Genomic DNA, 23,520 nt, shown 5'->3' with positions numbered 1-23,520 from the left:
TCACGTTATGATTATGGCGTTTGAAAAAGACATTTATTCAGTGCCTTGAAGATCAGTACAGCTCAATGCATGATTGAGATTTTAAAGGAATTCAGTCAAGCGTTGGTTGGGTTATAACAAAATAATGTTTTGTTCTTAAAAAAAAACAAAAAAACTATACAAAATCTCATCACAGATTAGCGTCAATCACTCTCAGTTAAGTCAATTTTTGGTGGTTAACTCTTATTGAAGAAAAATGTTCCATAATGGTCAGTTTTATCCGTCAAAAACTGAAGTAAAATGCTGTACAAAATGATAATAATTCATAAGAATAGGAAGTGGTCCTGTAAGGAATGTGCACTTATTAAATGAAAAGCAAAAAGATGGTTTTATAACAAGGCACAATATAAAAAAATGGAAGTATTTGGGCGAGCTGTATTTTCATTAAATTCATTTGTTTGTCATCATATAACTTCATTTAAAAATAAATATTTTCTTTAAATTTCAAATAAGTCTTTGCCGTGCCCATATGTAGCCCACAAAACACAAAAAAATAAGAATAAAATTGGAAAAAAATGTTGAATGATCAATATAAAAACATAACTGGAATGGCTATATAACCATATTAAGAGTAAAAATGCCAAAATAAAAACAAAAACAAAAATAAACGCAAATAACACGAGTGAATACAATTTAAGGACATATTTTGTGTATTTTTTGTAACGCTTAGAAGAAAAAAAAAAGATGTCCAACTCCGATTTTTTGGGGAAAAACGAAGAATAAGACGAAAAAAACTCCCAAAAAAAGAAAAATGGCTTCCGGGACGAGTTCATTGGACGCCAAGTTTGAACAAAAAAAAAAATGTAAAAAGTGGATGGATCTTACTTTATTTTTTGGAGTGTGACGTAGCGGCGTTTTCGATGCAAAGGACGATGTGCGAATTAGAGCAGCTGCGAGATTGTTGCTGCAGGAGGTGACCGCTCTCTATGGCCGACGCCAAGCCAGTCACGGCTTGGTCGCCGGCCCGCCATGTTTCGCAGTAGTGGTCTGTTTGCCTGTGGCCTTTGTCGCTAGACCCGTGCCAGACCATTTTGTGTGGCCTGGGAAAGTAGATATGGTGTACGGTATTACTGGTATAACTGGAGGACATTTTTATTTTTTTTTGGTTGTTACTTACCAGGCGCCATCCCTGAGAATATCCCTGCCGTCGAAGGAGTAAATGGGTACGCTGTTTCTCATTTTGTTGGCGTTCTCGTCGAAGATTGATTCCCAGTTGTCGTACAGGACTTGACCCTGTAGCCAAAGGGAAAAAAATATAAGTTTATGGATGGCATTACCAGATGTAGAAACTATGGTATTATGGTAGAATAAAAGTAGATTTAAAATAAATAAATAAAATACAATTTGAGATAAATCTTTGGGGGTCAACTGTTAATTACATTTGTTTAAATATGTTAATCTAAGTCCAGTTAAATTTGAAAGACATTGTAATTGTAGATTTCTGTTAATTGTAGCAATTTTTCATTGCTGAAAATAACAATTTCTGTGTCTGACTTCAGGAACTTCTGTCTAATCTCTTTAAAAAATCAAAATAAAATAACTGATATTATAAAATAATCTAATAAAATATCTTCAGTTAAAATAATAAAATAAAAAAATTACAATTCAAGATAAATCTTTGGTGCCCAACTGTCAAATTCCTCTGTTTTAATATGATGTGAATCTAAGTCCAGTTAAATTTGACAGACATTGTAATTGCCTATTTCTGTTAAAATGTATCAATTTTTCATTACCAAAAATAACAATTTCTGTGTCTGACTTCAGGAACTTCTGTCCAACCTCTTTAAAAAAAAAAACAATTTTAAAATATCTCTAGTTATTACTGAAAACATCTTTAAGTGTTTGCATTTTCCTGGACAAAAATATCTCCCCGCAGAGACTGAGTAGTAGAGTGTTACCATCTGTAATCATAAAACAGCAGCAATCTGACCTTGAGGTTTACAATGGGCGTGGTCTCCCTGTCCGACCGGCGGACAATGGTGTAAAGGTCTTGGAGCTTGGAGGACAAGAAGGCCCTGAAGGTCCCCTTCAAACCTACTGCACGGGCTTGTTGAAAACATAAGAAATCCGCACCCCGGATTCCTCGCATGTTGCCAGTTTGAGGGGCGTTTAGGGAGATAAGATGGAGCTAGCAAAAAAGACAAAAGGAACAATTTTAAGTATTTTCAAGGGGTGTGTCATCCATTCCTGGTTCTGAAATGCTACTCACGCCTGATCCGGATTTATCGTAAAACCCAGGATGGACCACAGGGGGATTGGGTTTTCGTTGTGGAGTGACTGGATGTCTAGCCTCTGTTGCCACTCGGCCATCAGTCTGACCCGAGTTCCTTTGGTCAGGGAATCTAGAGTCTGGGAATCTAGAATCGTACTGTGGAGGGTAGCGGGGATCCGCCTCTGGGCGTGGCGGAGGCGGGTCAAGAGGTCGGACGTCGGAGACGGTTTGAGGGTAGCGGATAGCACCGTTGTTTTGCGACTGGTCGTGGGATTGGGGGTACAAGATCACGGGTGGAGGTTGAACTTCGGCTACTTCATTTTCCTGGAATGTAAAGTGCATTGGGAATTATAAAGAAACTGATGTTTTGAGGAGTTTGTCAGTCTTACCAAATCTCTGAAGAAGGGGTTGTAGTCTCCCAGCTGTGAAGAAAAATATAAATGAATAAATACCATCAATGCATAGTCAGATCTTTTAACAGAGGGGTTTCTTATCTGGGTCAGTCATACCATGACTTGTCGCAGTCCATCACGGACTCGTAAATAGAGGTCGGCTTTGTCGATGATGTAGATGAGGCTACCCTCCGTCTGGCGTCTGGCTGTTGCTAGCATTATGTCGTAAGACCCAAGAACTGTAACCTGTTTGTGACCAATAAACAACAACTCGGGTAAAACTCAACAAATCAAACCAAAAACTGATGGGTAGAAAAGGTAAGACCTACTCCAGATGAGTGTCCAGGACTTCCAGGTGGTCCAGGAGGACCAGGAGGTCCTGCCGAAGTTCCAGCTTTAAATAAAAAGATAGTTTTAAGACAACCTGCGGACTTAGTCTCATTTTGATAAGTTGAAAACAAAGCGACTTACTTTGACTAGGCCAAAAGACGCCCGGTAAAGAAGAAGAAGTAGACGATCCCGGTGGTCCAGGTGGTCCAGGTGGACCTGGTCTGCCATCATAGCCGATTCCAGGTTTTCCTGGTGGTCCTTGAGGTCCAGCAGGGCCAATTATAGTATCTCCTTTTGGACCCTAACACATAGAAGACATTAATTAGACATATTTTTAGTTAAAAAATGATATATTTTGTCCTTAAACTCACTGGTAAACCTGGCTTTCCAGGAGGTCCTTGAGAACCAAGAGGTCCTCCAAAACGTGGGTCGTAATATCCACCAGGTTCCCCCTTTTCGCCCTTTACTCCCGGATCGCCGTTTTCTCCCTTTAAGTCATTCTTTTGGAGACAAAAAGACGTTTTGACACAAAACTGTTGTAACTTTTAATATTTGTACAAAATACCTTGAGTGTGTGGATGTCAAAATTGGAGATACCTGCAAATTGCATTTAAAGCAGTTAATAAACTTGTTTATATGCAGTAATATTGTGAAAAGTGGGAGGAGTTACCGGAAAAACCTGGCAGTCCACGTTCACCCTGTTCTCCCTTGTCCCCCTTAGTTGCTGTCATAATAATAAAATAAAAAAGACATGCACACTGTAGCATGAGACAATACTCTACAGACAAGTGACTTTGGCAGTGAGAGTTCCTATTCAGTTTTATGAGCTCATTTCTCATATCTACTAAAACTTGACGGCTTAATCTTGTGACAACGGAAAGATTATATCCGCTTTAAACTCATCTGGAAATAAGAATCATTTCTTTGTCTCCAGATATATGGAAAAGCTCTCTTTAACCGTACTTTTTTCACAGAACTACTTCCTATTTCCTTAATGAGAGAACACCACCATTTTTAAGTATGATTCTATGATATCTAACGTCCATAATGATATAATTTAAGTGTTACACGATAATTCATACCTGGATAGTTTCTGGAGCTTCCATCATATCCCTGTTTAAAATAAAATATAAAGTACACCTTAATTTTACCTGTCAGATTACTACTTTAAAAAAAATTTCGACTCACATCGTAGCGATTAAAAGTTGGTCCAGGTGGTCCTGGAGGTCCTGGAGGTCCTGGAATTCCCTGATAAAAAAAAAAACAATATAAATGATATATCTAAGAACTGAACAATCCAAATACAATTCTAAAAGAGTACTTACTGGATATCCAAAACCAGAACCAGGCTCCCCTTTCTCCCCATTGTATCCATTCACACCAGGTCGACCCTAAAAGGAGGTAATATTTCTTTTTTTTGTACTTAAACTATGTACACATTTTATTTAACATATATAATCACTTACGGGTCTTCCAGGCATTCCAATTTCACCCTTAATTCCGCTGGGTCCAGACTGGCCCTAAATCAGAGTCAAAACCACAAAGTTATACTTAACATTTGGAAATATGAACGATTAAATGATCTAGAACGAGTTGTATTGCTACTTACTTGTGGTCCAATAGGTCCAGGAGGGCCTTGTTCTCCCTAAACGTAACACAGAAACATAAAATCCAGCCATCTGAGCTTCGAAGAGGTGATAAAACGCGACCTTCTCACCTTTGAACCAGTCAGCCCAGTCGAAAAGATCGAATTCCCATCAGGTCCGATGACTAGACCTGGTTCACCTTTCTCACCCTGTAGAGACAAGTTCTATTAATACCACGATAATAGGTGATACAAGGTTAAATGCAGTACATTCCAATTATAATTTATCTGTACCTTGATGCCATAACCTGCAGGGCCTGGGTCTCCAATCTCACCTTTTGGACCCACTGGACCCTAATCGACAGGGAAAAACCGGTCAAAGTCATCGATATCCAACAAATATGATTAATAATAATTACTGGAGAGTGAAAATGGGCTTACAGGGTATCCAGCTCGGCCTGGTATACCACGACCTCCCTAAAACGAGAGATTAGATTACCAAATCATGTTTATTTTTGGAAATAATAGATATCACATGATATTTAAATACATACCTGAGGCCCAATGCCACCAATAGAACCGTCAAACTGCAGTAACATTAAAACAAAAGGAAATTAAGGAGTGCAGGTTGATATTTTTGAATATTTTTGGGTGAATTTACTCTACATTTTCAGATGGCTGGTAAATGATTGGTCCCGGTTGTCCCGGTGGGCCTGGGGGTCCTGGAGCTCCAGAGCCATCTCGGCCAGGTTCACCCTTAAACATAAGATGACATGTATGCAATTTAATTAATGACAAGGCATTCAATGGATAAAAACATTTATATTGAATAAAATCTATAGGATTTGAAGCAAAATGTATTTACTCTGTCTCCTTTGTCACCTCTGTCACCTTTGGCTCCCTGGAACAGAATTAAAATGAAAATATTCTATGAAACTAAGATGATCGAGCGGTTCCATTTATAGAGAGAATTGTATAATTTAAAAAAATAGACTAAAGTCAATGCAAAGAATTGAAGACCTGAACTCCAGGGAATCCGTCCAATCCCGGTTGGCCGTCTCTTCCTTCCGCACCCTCGATGCCCTTCTGTCCTGCAAGACCTGGAAACCCTGGTTTACCCTGTAAATTATTCAACAGAATAATGGATTTAAAACAAAGAATATTTGTAAAAAATACATTTACTGTCTTGTTACTTACTGGAAGTCCAGGTAGACCAGGTGGACCCTAAAAGATAATATAGGATTGTATTAAAAAGACTTTTAAAAAGGGACATTTCAATTGATTTTAATGTTAAAATAAGGATACTTTGGACATTTTGGGGGCTGGCACAAAGATTGACTTAAAATTTAAAAAATTTAAAAGTCAACCTGTCTCCCTTCAGGTCCTTGGACACCCGGAACGCCGTTTGTGAAAATTCCGCCTGATCCTTCCATATCATCCTGTTGAGTATAGATGTATATTAAATTTCCTGATTTTCCCCTTTTTAGAAAATTAATTGTCATTTTTTTAATCCTTTTTTTCTGTGTTTTTAGTTAAAAAATCATTTTGTAAAATCTAAAAATCTATATCAAAAAAAGCTAAAATCAATTCAAAATCAGTTCAACCACTGCTTTAGTTGAATCAATGGGGGTTGGGTTGCTGTGGGTGGGGAGGGGGGATGGGGAGCTTTTCCCTCAAGCTACCTGGCACTGACCGACCGACCGACCGAGCTGACAGAGTTTGAACCAGCGGGGGTTGGGCTGCAAGACGCACCTGACTGCAATCCACTGATTGCTCTTGCAGGACACTTAGTATTGTGCAAAGTTTTCCAGGTTGAAACCAATGCACCCCCCAAACTCACTTTTGCACTTATTATAGTTTGCCAGCCCTAATTAAATGAATGCCTACTTTTAGTATAATAAAGAGGAGTTCTGGTGTAACATTATACAAAAATAATAATAAAAAAAATAAAAAATACAAAACCTTATCATAAGACCTATTTCAAACGTGGGCCATCATAAGACTAAGTATTCATTTTATGGGGCTGGGCAAACTAAAATAAGGGCAAAAAAGTGAGTGTGGGGGGTGCATTGGTTTTAACCTGGAAAGCTTTGCACAATACTAAGTGTACTGCAAGTGCAATCAGTGGATTGCAGTCAGGTGCGTCTTGCAGCCCAACCCCCGCTGGTTCGAACTCTGTCAGCTCGGTCGGTCGGTCAGTGCCAGGTAGCTTGGGGGAAAAGCTCCCCCCTCCCCACCCACAGTGACCCAACCCCCGTTGATTCAACTCTGTCAGCCATGTACGTATGTGCATGCCTTGCAAAAGTCAACAATATATCCATTTTGCTTAATATACAGTCAAAAAATATGAAAATTAAAACCCTTGCTCTATGATCTGTGATCACACCCCCCAATTTTGTATTGCCTGATAAAATAAAAAAAACCTTACAAATCCAGCATTGTATCTCGGTCCAGGAGGCCCAGGTGGTCCAGGTGGTCCAGATGGTCCCATTGGTCCAGGTAAACCCGCCAAACCAGACTCCCCTGCTGGTCCCATTGAACCAGGTTCTCCTTGATCTCCCTGTACAATAGAAACATATTCAAAAGATGACAAATACAAACATTTATACTTTAATTAACGACATTTAGCCATAATTAATCATCATGTGACTTCAAAAAAATGTCCACCTTCTCTCCTATTGGTCCTGGATAACCCAGCACACCTGAATCACCCTGCAAATAAAACCAAATGGACCAAATTAAGGTAAAATAATCATATTTTAACACATTTTAATAAAAAAAATATGAAATGACCTTTTCTCCTTTAGGACCAGAGACTCCTGGTAGGCCATCAACGCCTGGTAGACCACCTAAACCCTGCCAGCCAATCACAAGTTCACAATATCATAAATAGTTTGCTATTTTGTCTCCTTATGGACAATTTAATCATATTTAATAAAGAAAAAATCCCATATTTGTACTCACAGGTTGACCTGGCGCTCCATCTCTTCCTGGTGGTCCAACTGCTCCTGGACTTGATGCTGAATTTGTTCTAGCAAAACCAGGTGGACCGGGAGGACCTGGTGGGCCTGGTGGTCCTGGCAGTCCCTAAAAAAACAATTAAAAAATAATTAAAAAAATACAGAAAATACATAAAAATAAAAAAAAACAAATACAAAAAATTTAAAAAAACATTTCAATACACGCGTGTTATTTTTTTTCACATACCCGAACTGATTCCAGATCAGGAAATCCCGATCCCTCCATGTCCACATAAGTCTGAAAAACATCCACTGCAATGACTCCCATCCAATCAATCAATATTCACTTCCATGACTCGGCGTAACTTCAGATGCACTTACAGATCTACTTCCCGGTCCTGGGGGTCCGGGAAGACCCGGGGGGCCTCTGGGTCCTTGCTGACCCTCACCACGATCTCCCTGTATGTAGTACTCATTAATTTTCCATGTTATAATTTTTTATTCATAATTTTGCATGTCACTGTCCATGTGTTCGTCTAACCTTGTCTCCTTTGAGGCCGGGATCGCCGGGGGTTCCTGGGAAGCCTGGGGGCCCATCTACACCCTAAAATCAGCCAAAAAATAGTAGTTATGAGTACTTATAATACTTCATAAGTGGTTTTACAACTCACCCTTTTTCCATCTTCACCAGGATCACCCTGTAAAATGACAACATAAGCACATATCAACAAATTGTTATTTTTTTTGCACAAATCTTGATAAACTCAAAGTTTTGGACCAACATTTGACATAATTTTCATTTATGTCGCTGCATATTGGTTTGAAAAAAACACTATACCGGTTCTCCATCTTCTCCAGGTGGTCCCTGAGCGCCTGGTGGACCTGCTGGTCCTCGAACTCCAGGTACGCAAGAAGGATCTGAACCCTCTTTGCAGACTGACCCCAGACCTGGACTTCCAGAAGGTCCCGGAAGGCCAGGTTCTCCTTTTTTGCCTTGGTAGCCGAAACCTGCGTTGCCCTGAGAAATAAGTGAACAGAAATTGTTTTAGGATATTAAATGAATGAAACTAGTAACATAAATGTATCATAATTTGTAAATTTGACTCACTTTTGCTCCTTTCTCACCAGCTTGTCCCTGAAATTATGAATAATAAAAAACGGCATTACATTTGATACACAAGGCTACTTTCATTTCATAAAGTCAATAAATAATCTCTTTTGTCATATATTAATTAAAAAAAAAACGTCATGAAGTTCATCTAATATTTGTGCATACTTTAGCATGAAAAATAACATTGTTTTTAGTAGTTTTGATTTTAAAATAGGCAAAAAATAAGCCTCACTATGAATCCAACTCAAAATTTAACTGCCTGAATATTTATTAGTAAAGATATATTTTTAGTTCAAAACTGGGTAATATTTCTGCAAATAAAATTTAAATTTTATACAAAAAAATGTATGTGTCTTCTAATAGCAGATATTTAGGTAAATATAATGAATAGTAGATGTTTTTAAAAAGATAAATCAGACTTAAAAATCTCTTTTTTTCATTAAAAACTGCTTGGAATATTACCCAAAATGTATAAAATGTGCAAGTGTCTATGTAAAAAAAACATAAAACAAAAAACTTGTGTTCTGATACTTTAATAATTGAGTATTTGAGGCGTCTAGGGGGCGCCTATGAGGGTCTTTATTATACGCCATGTTTGCTCAAGCTTTTGATCTGGCAACCTCTTGTTATTAGATTTTGATGTTTTATGGCTTTCAAGTTCAAAGTTGAAATCTTTGCTGCAAAAAAAAAAAATCCCCTTGCAAAACAACATGGTGGCGCTCATTTCAGCATGGTTTCATCAGACTTTTTGTATTTACAGAGATTATTCTAGTCATTTGTAACAATCGGAGTCATTTTTTGAGGTTATGCTTTTGACCAAATCCATAATAATGGCAATTAATTTATAAAATTCAACAATCTCACCTTCCAGCCTCGAGAAGGGTCTCCTTTTGGCCCAGTTAAACCTCTTTCACCTTTGTCTCCTCGTTCGCCTTTTTCACCTTTGGCCCCTAAAACGATAAAAAAGCACCTTTAACTCACATTTTTTGTGTGAATTCTCACATTAAGGTCGAAATTTCCTGACTGCAAAATGATTTTTATATGAAAACATGGTCAAAACTAAGCATTTGTGGAAGTAGCATCAATTACTCTAGTCTCCATCCCATAATAAATTGGGATTTAGAGAGGTTTACGTAATGTCTAGGCTTGGAAGAAAAAAATTACAATTATGTAATGCATGTTAAGGCCTCTAGATGGAGGAATACAACACAAAATTGGTGAGGATTTAGTCAAAATTTGACTACGACAGTTTGAATTGTACTTTTTTAAAAGAAGATGGGGGTGTACCTGTTTGTCTTAGAGTTGACGTCTCATCTTGTCGGGCGACTGGTGGCTGCTGAATTGGCCGTAAAGGAGGCGGAGCCGTCTGGTGAAATAAGCGAATCATTAGTTTACACACTTTCAAAATGGTCATAATTTTTGTGTAAAGGTAATTTCCATATTAGTTCCATTAAGCAATAAAAGTATAAGATGGGAAGATAGTTAGTTCATTCCTGTCATAGGACAACATAGTACTTCTTAAAATAAACCAATAACCACTTGCCATTATTATTTATCTCCAAAAAATGGAGAGAAAACGGATATAAGAATGTAAAAAAGTGAGCAACCTTAAACATGGGTTAATTATTAACTATATTTGTCTTCTAAGATGATAACCTTCCCCACTGTGTCATATGCTTAGAATTCCACCCTCAAATTTATCGACTCTTTAACTTGACAAAATTAACAAGGTGATAAACAACTCCTAATAACATATTTATGTCATGAAGGGGAGGTTGAAAAGTGCTGATAGATTTGGACTTTGTGACCTACAACGTCATTAAGGAAATATCTAGTTTACTCAGTGAGTTGTAGTCGGAGTATTTGTTTTTATTTTTAATTTGTTTATTAATTAATTTTATATTTATATCATTGTATTATTTTTTTGGTCAAAATCAAGAAAGGTGGGACATTAGAAAGGTTGTTTTTGGTGCCATAGCAGGATTTGTGTTAAATGTCCACCATTAAAATAATATACATCAATATATATTTATATATTGAATATTACAGGTTTATTTATATTCGGAAAATTATTACGGTCAAATCTTTTAATTTTTTTTTATTTTTTTTTTTTACATTTAATCAAGAAGATGACATCACATGAGATGGATTTTCCAGAAGACAAAAAAATAAAGATCTTTGGAGGATAAAAGGACACTTGAGTGACATTGTCAAAGACGACAAGCTCACAACAAATTCCAGCATGACAAAATGGAAAGTTTGACAAAAGTAGCCTCTCTTCTTTTCTTTTCTTTTGCCCTGACTTGCCTGAGTTTGGACAAGTTATCGTGGAAAAAACTTGGTAGGCAAACAGGCATCTGCTACCAGCTGTTGTCTTTAATATCACCTTTTGCTTAATAGGATGCTAATAAACGAATAGACGGAAATCCTACTTGTAAAAGCCTTGGGCGACAATTATTAAATACTATAAAATACTTTGGATTACTTCACTTTTAGCTCAAATCAAATCCTCCTTTGGCCTACTAATGTAATTGCTCAATTCAGTTTGAACTTACACTAAAATTTAAAACAAAAAAGCCAAAAACTGCATTAATCCCCCCCCCAAAAAGTAAAACTGCCACCAAAAACAAAATAATAAAAAAAAATAGACAAACTAACAGATTCCCACAACTTTTTTTCTATATATGATTCATTTTCTTCATATTTAGTCCAAAAAAATAAACTTTAAATAATCATAACTATAAATAAAAATAAAAAAGACAACTATAATTGAGTACAGAAAAAGAGTGGGTCCCTTATTTCTTAAAAAAATGATCAACTTAAGACCTAAAATTTGGAAAATGTCATTGTTATGATAACTTTCCTATTTCCTCCTTGTAGTAGATTGACAAACCAGCATCAATGTCAATGTCATCAACAGAATTGACATCTGTTTTCATAGTCTGTGCAAACAAAGTTGTGGCATGTTAGTGGGGGGTGTGTTTTTTTGGGGCTGGGGGTCTACGTATCTCTCTCCAGTGGGAAGACATGAGTGGGTGCAAGTGGAATCCAAATCTGTCAAAATGTGAAGGTGATATAAAGCAGGCAGTGAAGCGGTAGCACCCGAAAAGACAAAATACCAAAGAAGAAGAAAGAAAATAAAGAATAATTCAATAGTTTGCTTCCCTAGCCCATAAAAATGCACTACTTTTATGTTTAGTTATTGGCGAAAAATGTGTAAGTCGTTACAAAAAGATGTCGGAATCAAAATTGTTTAATTTCAGACAAAAATAGCAAATTAAAATGACCACTTACCGTCCTCGAGTGCTTTTCGACGGACGGTTTTCTTTCCAGGTCGCCACTTCCTTCTCCTGAAGCCTGGAAAAAAAAAAAAAATGAATTTATATTTGCAAAATATTCTTCTTCTGCTATTTGTGGATATCTGCACGGCTTAATGTTAATTTTCTGCAAAAAAACTAAGCAGTTTACAAGTAATATTACAGTCTACAATTCCCTAAACCTTCTTTCCTAAAACCAAACACTTTAAATCAGAGTTTGCAAATAGCTTCTTAACAGATTTGGAGTATAACAATTAAAAAATAAAGCCCTGTTTAGTTGAAATTAAGTCCAAATCCAATTTTTATTTCAGCTACCGACATTTTGCAAGCATTATTTCCGCCAGTTTGCAAAATCCGAATCTAAAAAAAAACACATTCTCCTACAAAACAGCTGTTAGTGAGGTAATAATTTGCAATGAAAGTCCCATCCTGTAATCACAAGCCTGTCATTTCCACACGGAATGCCATTTCTCCTTCATCTTATACAAACAACTTGCAAAAAAAACAAGTCGGAAGTCACTCTGGCTAGACGGAGAAAAGGAACTGGGACAATCCAGGACTTTTTAGTGGTTTTCCAGACATTTTCGGGGTGAGGAGAAGGGATTTTAACAAATAAAACCTGCAGTGAGGCACCTGGGTTTCACTCTTTGTGTGAAATATGAGCCTAAAAAAGATGTTTCCACCACCATGGGGGAATCCTCCAAAACAAAATAGTACGCTTACCATGTCCGAGTCATCGTCGTCGTCTTCGCAATGCCTCTCGGCGGCGCGGGGGTCTCCCACCACTCTTAATTCGCTGATGACCCCCTGTTAAGAAAGAAAGATGGTGAAGAATCCATTAAATGGCAGAATTCCTTTAAATTCCTCTGCTACTTTTGAGCTTATGACCTCAAAACCTAATGACATCTTGTGTTACATATCTACTAAATTTATGTTACTCTTGAATGCAATGAAATCCAAACTTAAATGTTTTGAAGACAATTTATATTATGGAGCGGCTGCACAAACAGTGTAAAAAATGATTTTAAGTGCTTTGGGATGGATTGGAAGCACTTTTTATTACTTTCGATGAAATGAATGCAAATGGGTTCACTTTAGCAATTTTTACATTTTTACATATTTTAGGAAGATTAAATAATCCAGCACCAATATCATTTTGAGAGTAAATATAATATAGTATATATAATTTTAAATTTCCTGATTTTCCCCCTTTTAAATCAATAGTCATTTTTTAATCCATTTTTTCTGTGTTTTTAGTTCAAAAATAATTTAGTAAAATCTAAAAATATATTTAAAAAATGCTAAAATAAACATTGTTTTAGATCTATAAAAAACTGAATATTCAGGGCTTTTAATCCAGTTCTTTTAATCCATATACTAAAAAAAAAAATCTAAATATTCTATCTAAAATGGTCCAGCCCACATGAAATCGAGTTTACAAGTTAGGGTCTTTAAACGTACCAGAAACTTATCCTGATCTGCACCTCCAGCCTGCCCCACAAAGACCCCGGCACCCCCTTCCAGCTCCATCTCATCAGGTGACCTTTCAATACGCTGCACTTGAGGATCAACATCACAGTTCAGGTAGAACATGACCTTATCGTCCTTAACCGCCATGGCAAAACGGGTCCAAACGTCCCTCAAGGAGGGCACGATGAACCTGGCGGCCTCAAACGACGTCTCCGAACCGGGTTCCGTGTAGTACAAGACCACATTCTGATTCCCGTACTGCAATGGCGTGAGTTTAACGCCCACATACATGATTTGCTGCGTGGCATCCGTGACGGAGAAGATCACACCGCCTTGGTTGGACGTTGGTTTCAAGTTAAAGATGAGGGAGAAGTCCCGGTGGAAGGGACTGGGCAAGTGGGCTCGGGCCAATTGGCCGGTATTAGCATCGGGGCCAAATACGTAGCCGGGAGAGCCGTCGGGGCCATGGATGCGGGTGATTTCTTTTGGGGGAGGGTCCCCAATGAGTTCCAGGAGAGAAACGCCACTGTCTTCTAGAAGGGAGAGAAAAAAATGGATGTTAGAAGATTAGTTTGAAGATATGAAGGGGATAAAGGTGAGTAGCATGACAGATCAAAATGTTAGAGTGGGTTCGATTAGGTGTTTGGGATTGTTATGGGAAATATGGTGGAATTGAGAGTATTTTTGCAAGAATATTGTCATATTCAACAAAATAAGGGGAAGGGACTCACGTTTTTTACTTCATGGTCACCCAAAAAAATACTAACACTGTATTTTCATGACTATAAGACGCACTTAAGTCTTAAATTTTGTCCAAAATTGACAGGGCGACTTATAATCCAGTGCGCCTTATATATGGGAAAAAATTCAGATGTGTTGTTCATTGACAGTGCGCCTTATAATGTGGTGCGCCTTCTATTAGTGAAAATAAGGTATTTGCAATTATCCCACGAAATAATGCAGTTATTTGAGCAAGAAAACTAATATTTGGAGTATAAACAGCAATAGATGGACAACTGTAATCCATATTTTTGAGTATATTCGTAAAAATGTTAACAGGTGCGCCTTATAGTCGTGAAAATATGGTAAATGAATATTTTAACTGAAAATCTTTTGCTAAAAAACTGAATTCAAACACCAAGATCCGGTCTTAAATGTACAATATCTGCGACACGGCAGTTTAACAACTTTATTTTGACGTAACGACGATAAATTCACGCTAAGAAATCTTCTCGCTGTGTCGGCTTTTACGCTTCAACTCTTCCACCAATTCAAACAAACATTGAAGATCAATGGGATGGAAGTAAGTCAGCTTAAAGAAAACACAGCGCTTTTGTGTGACATCCAAGTGGGTTTTTGTCAAAACACATTGCTTCCACACTAAAGAAAATAAGGCAACATCTACACTACATGACACTACACCATTGTTCATGGCATCAGCTGCGTGGATGACCTCATTCCTCCAATTTGGTGACTTATCACATCATAACTAAAGGTGATTTAAGCAAACTAAATATTTACGCAGCTTGGAATTTGCCAGATGGGCGGGGTCAGCACAAGATACGATACATATAAAAAAGTGCATCCGTTAATAGTACATATGAAACATAAACAGAAAAAAATGACTAAAGTATTAACATACTCATCATTAAAGTAAAAAGTATAAAGTACAAAGTAAAGTAAGTAAAGGAATGTATTAACAAATATTAATTTTGTCATTTAAAAACAGATAGAAGGGCTGTAAAACACAAAAAAAATAAATAAGAGTGGACAGAGATACCGTCATTGCCTTCCGCGTGATGGCGCCATCTTGGGGTAAAAAATAAAAAAAACATTTGGACAACGTCCGCAGACCGGATTAAAAGGCCTAACGGGCCGGATGTGGCCCGCGGGCCATAGTTTGCCCTTGTCTGGACTAACATAAAAACCCATTATTTTAATTCCAAACAGTGGTGTGCTAGTGTTTTCACACACACTTTAAAAAAAAAAACTCGTTATGGGACATCACTTGAAGTTACTCATTCTTTGAAGACAAGCTTTAGTTAACCGCCTGGTGATCCGCGTTCAAGCTCGACTGGCGGCTTCAAAGCCACCCTGCCGTCGTGAGTGTTGGAGATCTGCAAAGCCGCCGGTGGGCTTTGTCGGGATCCTCAAAACATGAGATGTTTGCCCGAAACCCGGGAGTCCGGCAGGCTTTGTGTTAGGCGCACTTAACGAGTGTCGGAATATTTTTATAAGCGATTTCTAAAGCAAAAGCTTTGGATCTGCTTAGAAAATAAAGTCAAGGCTTAACTATATAAATAAATGACTTTACCATATTAAGTTATACCGTATTATAGTATTTCTAAAGGTATTATTGAGGGACATTGACAAAAAAAGAAGAAAAATGGATGTATTTCTTGAGGTAGTACACATATCTAAAAGTCCCAGTAAGTAATTATTTCAGTTTTTTTTGAATTATTAGTAAAATATAGGGATAGCTTTCTCCTGAATTCCTTGTTAAATGATTACATATTTTTTTTAGGAAAGTATTTGAACATATTAAGTTATACAGTATCATAGTATTTCTAAAAAGTATCATTTGGGGACATTGACAGAAAAAACAAGATACATTTATGTATTTCTTGAGGTAGTACACATCTAAAAGTCCCAGAAAAGTAATTATTTAATATATTTTTTTGAATTATTAGCCAAATTTAGGGATGGATTTCTCCTAAATTTCTTGTCAAATGATCACAGACTGTTTTTTTAGGGAAAAAATCTGACTTTTTTTTAAGACACAGGTGGCTCAAAACTGCTTTTTGACCATTTTGAAGACATGAAAACTTTTCCAAAAATAGTTTAACTTGACGTCATATGTGTTTTTGTACCATGTTTCTGAACTCTGGTAATAGATAGCACATAACCAACACCCAAAAACTTCCCATTAGCATTTGAACTGCATTCTTAAGAACCTTTTGTTAACCAATGACAACCCCAAGGTCAACCCGAGTCATGAATGGAGTTTTGCCACAGTTTATGGTCCTCATTAGTCATGTCTTGCTTTTCCATCCGCCATTGTGATTCCCTGCATGTCTAACTTATGGGATCTTTACAAATATAAAGGGAAAACATTTAATCATTGGAGAAGTCCCTATTTTACAGACTTCATGTGGACATTTGTTAAAACCAACCAAGACAACCTGCTGACAATCGCAATAATCCATTTCTACAAAAAGATCAGCAAATACAAAGAGAATCCTGACAAGTGACAAAAAAAAGTATACGGAATGTTTGTTAAGCTAATTTATAAAACTAACATTCTCATTAGTATTGCATTGAGCGCCACTACAGCGTTTATTTAATATTAGTGTATTTTCAAGCTACTTTCTGTCAAATAATGTTCATTTAAATCGACTAGTTTGGTCCATTTAACTTAAAAAAAAGCAAAACCATTGCTGTTATTACCATAACAGGATATAAGTATACTACATCCTCAGTTCTCACATGACTACGAAACTGGTTTCAATCTGTTTCTGGAAAAAAAGTGTTTACACAGCATTTTTTCCACAAATACTCGCAACTTCAGACCAAAGTAAGTCCAAACGTACATAAAAAAGTACTTTGGACATTTCCACCTAGCAACAAAAACTCAATCTTTGATCAAGTGATGTAAAATACATCAAAACAGACACAATAGGGACTCTGAATTTAATAGGCAAGATACCATAGATCTACTCCTCCAATAAAAATATATAAATAGAAGCTAACCAGAACTTTGATAGCAATATACAAACAAATACCTTTGTGTTTCCAGCACATATCTCCCATATAAAATCATCCACAGGGATAATGTTATTTATACATTCTGTCTTATGGTCCTCCAAGGTAAACATATCCCATGCAGATTTATGAGCCTATATACATATAAACATAAAGTATTGTTTTTATGCTGATGACTCTCCCACATCTGCAGGAATACATCTGTTTTTTTTGTATTCATGGTGGCCCAATGATGAAGTTTTTTGAGATATATAGTGGATGGAAGCATATCTTGTCATAATCTTGCTAAAAATTAAATGATGTATGGGTGGATGGTTATTAAAATTGGATGGAAAGTTGATGTATACGCCTCACATTTTCACTCCCTCTCAGAGACACAAAAAGAACAAACCGACCACTCGGTCTGTCAACAAAGCGAGTTGTCAGGAAGATAGTGACGCTGTAAAAAGATTTTTTTTCAAGAGTCGCTGATATGAAGTGAAGGAGGAGAGCATGGCGAGTTTTTTAAACATGATCTACCTACAAAAGGAATACCAAACTGGATATGTGTCAAATTACGAGAGTCCTTCTAATTTATGTGAATCGCATGCTTGCATGACATCCATAAAGTACAACATACTTATAAAATTCTTCACTATCTGTCACTCTGACTGCAAACATAGAATTATACTATAAGATCATGCTGGAAAGAACATTCCCATGCAATGCGAATATAATATTAAAAAAAGCGTGACTGGACGTTTGGTCGCCCGTCTTTTGGTCCCTTTTGGTCGCCGGTCAAATGTATTTAGATATTAAACAGAGATTGGATATTAAACAATTTTATATATTAAACAGAACTTAGATATTAAACAGCACTTGGATATTAAACAGTACTTACATCTTAAACAGTACTTAGATATTAAACAGTACTTAGGTAGTAAACAGTACTTGGATAGTAAACAGCACTTGGATAGTAAACAGTACTTAGATATTAAACAGCACTTAGATATTAAACAGTACTTGGATATTAAACAGTACTTAGATATTAAAATATATCTCTCTTAGATATTAAATTCGCTCTTATGAATATAATTTTGAGAGCTGTTTTTAACAGTAAACTCTGTCACCAAAAGACCGGCTACCAATCGTCCAAACACCAAAAAAAAAAAGTAGCCACATCATAATCTGTGTTTCAAATTATGAAACATTTCAAATGCTGAGCACGCATCTAAGCAACACTAAATATGAACTACAAAATACACTGACATTCTGTATTAAGAAAATCTGTCAAAAATATACATCAAGCGTTCTCAACATGCATTTTTATGTTGTGTCTTAAATGTGTGTGTTTGTGTGTTTATGTGGTTATGGAGTTACTATACATGCAATTTCAATGGGCAAAAACATGCAAAAAAACAAGAGGCTGCAAGGCACACATGCATGTCATAGAGTGACCACCCAATTAGAACCAAATTCATGCTTCAGATCAGTATTTCTGTGCATGGGGATACCCTTTGTGTGTGGTTTTATAGGGGAAGTGTTTAGACCCTTGATTTTAGTCAAAGTCAGGGTGGGAGAAAGGGAGTTTTTGAAGATTGGTTCAAAACTGGAAACCACTTGAACCAGTTAGCATTACCTTTCCAATTAAAAAGTGATAAGCACTGATACCCATCGTCCTCTTCAGGAAGTTTGTGGCACTCCACGGGGAGGCGGCCCTCATCCAGGAGAGTCCAGCAACTGTCCCTTAAAGCTTCACAAAAGCTTCGGCAAGGCAGGAACGTCATGGGGGTGCCACACTTTGGTAGTGACAGAAGACAGAAGAACTTTTCCAAGCCACGGTGGCATTTGGTTCTCAACAACCAAGCCCAGTCATTTAGGACCACTTGGACTTCTTCCAAGTTGGTCTGGTTGAGATGATTGGGAACAACAAACCTCTTGCCGGTCATGGATGAGCAAAATGGGAGGGATTTAGTCAGGAGTAAGCAATGGTGGGTTTTGCGGTGATTGGGTTTTGATAATTTTACGTCTTTTTGGCTTAGTGTCCAACTTTGAGGCCCTGAGTTGGTTTGATTGTGGTTTAACAGACTTTCGGGTCTATGTGTTGCGTTTAATGTGGGATATTTAGCTAGGTTTGATACTGTAGTGCCCGATTTTGGGTCTTCAAGTATTTTGGATTGGGTCTTAAACATGTTGGGAGTGTGTAAGGTGGACAATATCGTTTGTGGATTCGTTTTGACAGTGTTTGGTAAGTTTTGGTTAACTCTAGAGGCAACTTTGACCAGTTTTTTGGACATATTTACCAAAGATGTGTTCTCAAAAATGGCGTCGGGGGAATACGAAAGGTTAGCCCATTCAGGATTTGTCAAATTGTCGGACTGATTTGCGGTTAAAATAAAGCTATCATCAGAAAAATTACTGCTTTCCTCAATTCTACGACTCGGACTCATGGTAACGTTTAGAACCTTCTCGTCATTAACTTTAGAAAGTACACTGCCCCCATCATCAAAACTATGAAGGCCACTAGACGCTAACAATTTTGCAGATTTTTCCAACAGAGATAATGGGCTTCCCGATCCAGATCCCTCTCTAATTTCATCAAATCCAGTTTCAGGAGAACCGACTTCTGACCCATTTCCCGAAAGACCTTCAAGCTCAGATCCAGAAGGACCCATACCTTTTGGTGAAGCTGTTTGATTACCAGGATTACTTGTACTTGTCGAAATCTCAGTTGTGCCTTCAGATGATGTCTGTTGGATCTCCACAGTGGGCGTGGTTACCATCACCACTTGCAAACCTTCAGTAGTCCCTGGCTGAGTCGACCCAAAACGTTCCTGACCAATTCTATCCTCAATAACCTCTGGTCCAGAGCTTGAAATCCCCTCAGTCGTCGTTTCCCCACTAGCTGTGGGACTGCCAGACCCCTCACCATCCGCCAATGGGACTGGAACCGTAGTCCCAGTCCAGGACCAGAACCAAGCATCCGAGTAGCCCACGTAAAGGATGGACAAAAACAAAATGTTCCAATGGTTCCTCATCTTGGTAACCTGGTTGAGGAAGACCACTTTTTTGCTCATCAGACTCCCTGAGTGAACTGTTACATGCCCTGGTAGACACTAAACTAAACAAACCACACACTTACTCTGTGGAGAAGACAAGTGACGAGTGCACCCATTCAAAATAGTCCGGGGGGGAGAAAACAGGAGGAGTTGTGATGCTCATTGGCTACCATATTTCCTCTCTCTTTACTCCTCCTCCCTTTGTTAAAAGAAATGGATGAAAATGTTCTTACTTTTGGATTATGATGACCATTGCAAAAGCAGGAATGGGTTTACTTTGATTGGCTATCTTGAAAAATAAGAAACTAATCACGAGGATCAATTTTGGTGTACTTTTTAGAAAATAATCAATGGATAGGTTATATAGTATAGTAATGCCATTCAGGTGTTTGAATGTGACATATGTCAGGTCTTGTTTTCTTGTCCAGACTGGTTTTTTTGTAGAGTCACTGGGATGAGTTGACAGAGACCCTTAAAATGAGCCGTAACCAGTTGGAGCAAGACTTTCCATACATCTAAGTACAGGTTGGAAATGTGTACCGCCATTGTTAATGTCAATGACATCATTGTTGCTATAAACAAGGGTTTTTTTTTTAGAAAGGCAAGTTGTAAAGTTTCTGTTTTTACTCTGTTAATGTGGGTTGATGTTAGAATGTATTTGGATGATCATATGAATGTAGGTTTGGGAAGAATAGAAAGGAATTTTGAGTGTAATAATTAGAAAAATAATAAAATATGTGCACTTTAGAGAGAATGAAGCAAGAGTATATTTTAGCCAGGCAAAGAACTGAGCTTAATTTTTAAGCACGAGATCATATATACTTTAATTCTATTGATATACTTGAAAGAAATCATAAATCAAATCATGCCAAAAATTAATTTTGAAAAGCCATTCATGTTAAATGAATATAATTAATTTTCTACCACATCTGTAGCAATTTGAGTGTCACATTATTCTGTGACTCAACAATTTTAAATCACATTTTCAAGTTATTTTATCTATAAGAAATTGACAAAATCTTGAAACAACAGAAAAAAACCTTTTTTATGTCCATTCAATTTGCTAAAATGTTTTAGAACAATATTTTTAGAATCAAAAAAGTCCTTTTTTGTCTTAAAAACTCTGACTTAAACCCGAAATCTCCGTTTAGAATTATTATTGCCCGTAGCTAACAACATTTAAATGGTTTTCCACTATGAGACAGCTTTCATCCCCATCTTTTTTCCCTTTCTTTAGCACCACTTGGAAAACACCTAAAGATTTAGACAAAAGAGTACCCCTCTCTCTCTCTTTCAAGTCTATTACGGCGCATTTGAGCAATTACAGCAACATAAGTTGAGGATTTCCTGTTTTTTGAGTGCGGCATTTAGGATTGAAAGAGGTAATTGCGTCTTGGAAACACTTGAAATGTCCCTGGTGTGTCGATGCTAGAAAAAAAGACAATGTTTTACTGTCCTCCGTCACAGTTTGAGACACCTTCCTCCCCCCTACCTTGAAAACATTAAACTGGGGGTTGTCATGGCTCAGTGAGAGTTTGGCTAAAGAGTAATTGGTTCATGTGCCAGCATGTCGCATGTCCATTGTTCACAATGTCTTTTTTTTCCCACGGTTTGTCTTTTAACTCATTTAAAATATTTACAAACTGCCTTAAAAGTTTTTAAATGGGACAAATTTCTTGTTATGTTCAATTGGATTGTCGTTTAAAGTGATTTTAATGTGCCAAAGGGGGAGTTTAGTGGTTGTATTTAACTTCATGACACTATCATAGGCGAATGTTTGAGTTATTATGAGTTGTTGATGTGTACTTGAAATGCCTGTGAAGATGTGAAGAGGACTGGAGATGGGAATTGAAATTCCAAGCCTTGGCGGTGTCTGACTTCACAAGACGGAGACAAAAGAAGGAAACTTAAGACGTGCCGGCTAAGACTCTGAATAGGAATGAATGACTGGCTAATTACGGCAAACAACAGAAGCTCACTACGATCAACCAGCAAAGGGTCAAGCCACACCGTCTCATTTTACACATTGGTTCACTATGGTCAATTTGGGTTATATACTTCAGATGTAGACAAAAAAAATGACTAAAAATGTGTTTCTGTTTTTTAGGAGGAGACATTTCATTATTTGTTAGATGTCAAAATGTTTGCTTCCGTCTTTGACTAACTGAGAAATCTAGAATTTTAAGTTTAAATGCTGAAATAAACTATCCCTTGCATGGATATTAAACATATTATGCAAATTAAGCGATGCTTTCAGTTAGTTATGATCATGTATTCCATATCATTTCCAATCATTGACCTTTGCCCTTTAACAAAATAACATTCGTCTTTCCAGGCAACTTGCTTAAGTCACATCAGGTACTACTTTCCTAGAAACTAGACCAGGGGTGGGCAAACTTTTGGGCCTGGGGTCCATATTGACTTTAAAAAATGTGACAGATGGGCCGGGTCAGCACAAGATATGATACAAATAAAAAAGTGCATCCGTTAACAGTACATATGAAAGATAAACAGGAAAAAAGGACTAAAGTATTAACATACTCATCATTGGAGTCAAAAGTATAAAGTGCAAAGTCAAGTAAGTAAAGGAATGTATTAAGAAATATTAAAATGTCATTTAAAAAAAGATAGAAGGGCTGTAAAACACAAAAAAAACAAATAAAAGTGGACAGAGCTACTGCCACTGGCTTCCGAGTGACAGCGCCATATTGGGGTTAAAATAAATAAATAAAGACAATATCGGCGGGCCGGATTAAAAAGCCTAACAGGCCTGTATGTGGCCCGCGAGCCATAGTTTGCCCATGTCTGAACTAGGGCCTTAGCCCCACACTGTGGCATGATAAAAAACTGCAAAGGCCTTATAGCCACTCCAAAAAAATGTCTCCTTTAAGTCAGTGCAGCTGTAAAGTTCACAATTGGACAAGTCTAACTCCTGTCCAAACACAGACACATGCACCAAGAGAGAGAGGTTAGGCAGATTGAAAATACAAAAACATTGATGTCAAGGATGCAACAAGGGTGATCCCCCCTTACAGCGTCACCCATGTTTTTTCAGCAAGCCAGGGTCACGACCTCTGGCCGCTCGTCACCCACCGTGTTTGGCGGCTTTACAAGGTCCGAGCCAAACAGAAACTGGTGACTGTGGATATGTCTGGAAGACGTGTCCACACACTGATATAAACACAAACAAATGTCAAACTAGATTCATGCTGTGGACAGCTGAGGCCAAGAGGAAATATCTACATTTCCACATATTTTTGGGACCATATGGTTGAAGTCCAAATGTGGTGCTCACCTGCCTGAG

General features: G+C 37.4%; 1 protein-coding gene across 1 annotated transcript; it reads right to left on the bottom strand.

Moving 5' to 3' along the window:
- On the bottom strand, positions 1–20,257 carry col18a1a (collagen type XVIII alpha 1 chain a). Its single transcript, XM_077728530.1, has 41 exons — positions 19,835–20,257; positions 13,408–13,949; positions 12,670–12,753; positions 11,924–11,986; positions 9,917–9,995; positions 9,494–9,579; positions 8,627–8,653; positions 8,357–8,536; positions 8,190–8,216; positions 8,060–8,122; positions 7,900–7,977; positions 7,766–7,816; positions 7,523–7,645; positions 7,352–7,414; positions 7,226–7,270; positions 6,987–7,118; positions 5,926–5,997; positions 5,756–5,782; positions 5,579–5,677; positions 5,424–5,459; positions 5,225–5,314; positions 5,113–5,145; positions 5,000–5,035; positions 4,853–4,912; positions 4,691–4,768; positions 4,583–4,618; positions 4,440–4,493; positions 4,299–4,364; positions 4,162–4,221; positions 4,056–4,086; positions 3,644–3,697; positions 3,539–3,570; positions 3,345–3,473; positions 3,115–3,274; positions 2,973–3,037; positions 2,761–2,889; positions 2,641–2,673; positions 2,249–2,575; positions 1,970–2,167; positions 1,157–1,272; positions 1–1,079 (listed from the first exon to the last, which is right to left on the bottom strand). Exons 1-41 carry the CDS (start codon positions 20,232–20,234, stop codon positions 866–868), a joined length of 4,278 nt encoding a protein of 1,425 aa, XP_077584656.1. The 5' UTR covers positions 20,235–20,257; the 3' UTR covers positions 1–865.
- Between the last annotated feature and the right edge of the window lie 3,263 nt (positions 20,258–23,520).

This window comes from Stigmatopora nigra, chromosome 11 (assembly GCF_051989575.1).
Source record: "Stigmatopora nigra isolate UIUO_SnigA chromosome 11, RoL_Snig_1.1, whole genome shotgun sequence".
Taxonomy (NCBI): Eukaryota; Metazoa; Chordata; class Actinopteri; order Syngnathiformes; family Syngnathidae; genus Stigmatopora; species Stigmatopora nigra.
Note: the sequence above shows the minus strand (reverse complement) of the source record. Positions and strands in the feature narration are given on the sequence as shown.